Source organism: Gymnodraco acuticeps, unplaced genomic scaffold (genome assembly GCF_902827175.1).
Source record: "Gymnodraco acuticeps unplaced genomic scaffold, fGymAcu1.1, whole genome shotgun sequence".
Classification (NCBI taxonomy): domain Eukaryota; kingdom Metazoa; phylum Chordata; class Actinopteri; order Perciformes; family Bathydraconidae; genus Gymnodraco; species Gymnodraco acuticeps.
The window spans coordinates 60,001-63,725 of record NW_022990669.1 but is presented as its reverse complement, the minus strand read 5'-3'; the positions used below and the strand labels follow the sequence as shown (position 1 = coordinate 63,725).

At 39.8% G+C, this 3,725-nt stretch overlaps 1 protein-coding gene across 4 annotated transcripts in view; it reads left to right on the top strand.

Annotated features, from left to right (window-relative positions):
- The first annotated feature begins 262 nt into the window (after positions 1-262).
- The window catches only part of pgam5 (PGAM family member 5, serine/threonine protein phosphatase, mitochondrial), a 10,761-nt gene continuing 7,298 nt past the window's right edge, over positions 263-3,725 (top strand). For all 4 annotated transcript variants that reach the window (XM_034229675.1, XM_034229673.1, XM_034229672.1 and 1 more), the window contains exons 1-2: positions 263-768; positions 1,791-1,963. In XM_034229675.1, the coding sequence (XP_034085566.1) occupies positions 539-768; positions 1,791-1,963 (403 nt within the window). In that variant the 5' untranslated portion in view covers positions 263-538. The remainder of the gene's footprint in view (positions 769-1,790; positions 1,964-3,725) is intronic.

Genomic DNA, 3,725 nt, shown 5'->3' with positions numbered 1-3,725 from the left:
AGATAGATAGATATTTGAATACTCTACAATAGACACTTTAACTAAGCACCAAATATGTATAGAAATATACTACAGAAACATGACAATAACAAGAAGAATCTATTAATTGTATTTTCAGGGAAAGTGTATTATTTGTTTATCACTTTGTTTATATTAATTTGTGTTCATTTATTATTATGAATAATAAAGGGACAGATAATTATTCTCCACACTCCAGCACAGTAGGTGGCGGTAATGCACCTTAACTCTGGTTGCTGCCGTCATAAAACCAACGAAGAAGAATCTTGTTGGACTGTCTAGATTAGCTTTGCTTTTCTCTTGAGCTGCTGACAGCATCATTTTTAGTTTAATAGCTTAAAAAACTGCCATCTGATTAAAACTGTGGCACAGAAAGGACGTTTTGTTTCAGTTGCTGGATTGGAATCACCAAATAAAACACAAAATAATCAAAAGCGAGGGAGAAGACTGCGTTACCTTTCTGTAACGGTAACGCAGATTAAGCTAATCAGCTAGCAACAGTTTGCTCTATTCTCTCAGGATGTTTTACAGGAAGACTTTAAAACTTGTGTGCGGGCTGGCTGGAGGATCTGTCGTGTTGGTGTTCGCTGCAGCCGCCGCAGACTCCCGGGGATTGTTCGGTGATCTCCGGGGAGGAGAGGCGGGTCGCTGGTCCAGACTGTCCGTCCTGAGAGCTGCGCAGCCGGCGTGGACTCCTGCCATCCACACGCCGAGCCCCACCGGACACTCCTGGGACTTTAACTGGGATAAGTACGTGGTGCTTTATTTGCTGTGTATTTTTCACATAGTATTGATAATTCAGTTTATTTGACAGATACTCAACATTATAATGATAAAGAGAAAGGAAATACAAACTGAAACAAGAAATAAATTGTACACAGGAAAAAGGAATCTGGTTTAAATAAGGCTTATTCAATTCATACTAGTTCTTTATTTGGAGTCACATAGTATTGATAATTCAGTCTCATTGGCAAATCATCAACATTATAAACGAAGAGAGATGAAACAGAAAATGAAACAATATGACACAGGAACAAGTCATCTGGTTTAAACAAGTCAATACATGCATGTACTTAATGTAATTCTAGGGCTTACTTGGAGTCACATAGTATTCTCTAATACAGTTTGAGTGACAGATACTTAATCATTTTAGTGACCAAAAAAGAGAGCAAATAAAGTAGATTTAAAGTACCAAAAGTAATTTGACTTGATTGAAGTGGACACCTGCCAGCCACAGCCAAACCCAACAGGACACACCTCGGACTTTAAAATGCGAACTGTAACGAAAACGAAATAGTACATAGTAAAAAATCTGATTTAAAAAAAAGTCAATAAATGCATGTAGTTAGTTATTTTAATTCATATTAGTTCTTTATTTGGAGTAAATAAATGTACGGAAGTAAAAGTAGTAGTGGAAAGAAGAAGGAAAACGTAGCCAAACATGTAAATACTCAAGTAAAGTACGAGTACCTTAAAGCTGTATTTAAATATAGTACTTTGATTAATCTACTTAGTTACTTTACACCTCTGACACTTAGGATAGTGAGAGGCTGAGAGTGATTCCTTATTCTTCCTGCTGCAATTTTTCCCAATCAGTCAACTGTGAACATTTGGATTCTGCTTATCGCCTTCTCAAAGTACCATGTTTGGAAATTCTCAGTGTCCTTCTGCTCATCATCTTAGATCATGTCAACACAGTTCACACTCCCACAAGTTAAGCACGTCCGACAAAGCCTCTTTAATCCCAGGATGACCTCCTCTCTCCTCTGCAGGAGAGACCCGTCTTCACTGACCAATGGGAAGAAGAAGGAGAGCTCCACTGAAGACCCCAGCTCCGAGCAGGACAACGGGAAACCCAAAGCCACGAGGAACATCCTCCTCATCCGACACTCGCAGTACAACCTGAGCGGCCTCAGCGACAAGGAGAGGATCCTCACTCCTTTAGGTGCTCGTTTTCACCTTTGGATAAGATGATAATAATAATACGTTTATTTATTATAGCACCTTTCACAGAAATAGAAAGAACAAAAGTTCAAATGAAGACCACAGAAACATGAATACAATAACCACATGAGGCAGAAATGTACGGTCAACATAAAAACAAAACACAGGCCACGTGGAGTCCTGAAAGGAACGAACACGAGAACAGAACACTTCACCCCAAAGTGCTCCAGTGGGGATCGTCCTCAGTACTGAGTATGGAAGTCGCTTTGGATAAAAGCGTCTAACAAGCAACATGTAATGTAAAAAGGTCTTCAGTAGTTAATAAGAGAAGATATAGAATACTTTATTCATCCCAAATTGGGACATTTTTGCGTTGCAGCATAAAAAGACATTGTGAATAAGAGAAATGTAAAAACTAGAAATAAACAATCCAAAATGTAAATATCTCAAATAGAAATAAAAAAGCATAATTACAAATATACAGGAACAACATATAAAGCAGGATATTATATATATACAGGAATTGTGCAAGGAATGGATGATTACTTGTTAGATGTCAAATGTACATTTCTTGAGTCCAGTTATCTGGGGCGACTGTGGCTGTGAGGGAGTGCGTCTTTGTGGGTTCGACCCCAGCCCGTGCAGTCAACATGTCGATGTATCCTTGAGCAAGACACTTAACCCTGAGTTGCTCCCGATGGCAAACGGTGTGTGAATGTGGTATGTAAAGCGCTTTGAGGGGTCTTAAAGATAAAGCGCTATATAAGTACAGTCCATTTATCATTTATCAAGAGAAGCGATGGAGCAAGGCAAGTTTATTTATATAGCACTTTTCTGTACGCGACAATTCAAAGTGCTTTACAAAACAAATTAAAATACTTTTTAGGAATACATTAAAAACACATTATGGCATTTTACAACAGACAAAGCAAAGATAATCAAATAAACACCACAGGTAAACAATACATGTTTAAAAGGCATGCTGTAGTTCGAATATGATCTCAATTAAAAGCAGCGGCAAAGAGATATGTTTTTAGTCTCGATTTAAAAATAGTAAGCGTTTCTGCGGACGTGCGTGATTTGGGTGGTTTGTTCCAGAGTGTCGGGCATACAGCGAAACGCTGCCTCTCCATGTCTTGCTGTTACTCTCGGAGCCGATAGCAGACCCGTCCCAGAAGACCTGAGGCACCTCAGCAGAGTTCTCTTCCAGCCAGAGGAGACTTGTAATAAAGTGAGCTTGCAGTCGGCAGGAATGTTTTCCTGTATCGGTCCTTGTGATGTTTAGAAATATCTTAGATGTGTCTAACAGCATGTATCTGTAGAGGAAACTTCTGTGTAGCTATGCAGTGGGAGTCACCGACTCAGGAAGGAGACACAGGAAGAGCAGTAGCTTTGATGTCAAACACATGATGGTTTATTTGGAGTTAACGGCCGGAGGATTCACATCACAAGTCCAAGAGTCAGAGGTTCTGACTTCACGGTAGAGTTGCCACGTCAATTCTGGAGAGCCTCTCTCTTGCCAGCCCATCTAACTGGTTTCGCAGAGAGTAAACAACATATTTGAGGAGATAGCCTAAACAGTGTGGGAACACTGAGCTACTTGCTTCGGACACTTATGACCTCGAAGATTTTACCTTGGAGTCCACAAATACAGAGAAGGAAGTGTCCCAACAATAATAATTATTTCCACAACAGTATCCACTGTAGCACACTACCAATCAATCAATCAACAACTGTATTAACCCTGCAGGCAGCTCATGCAC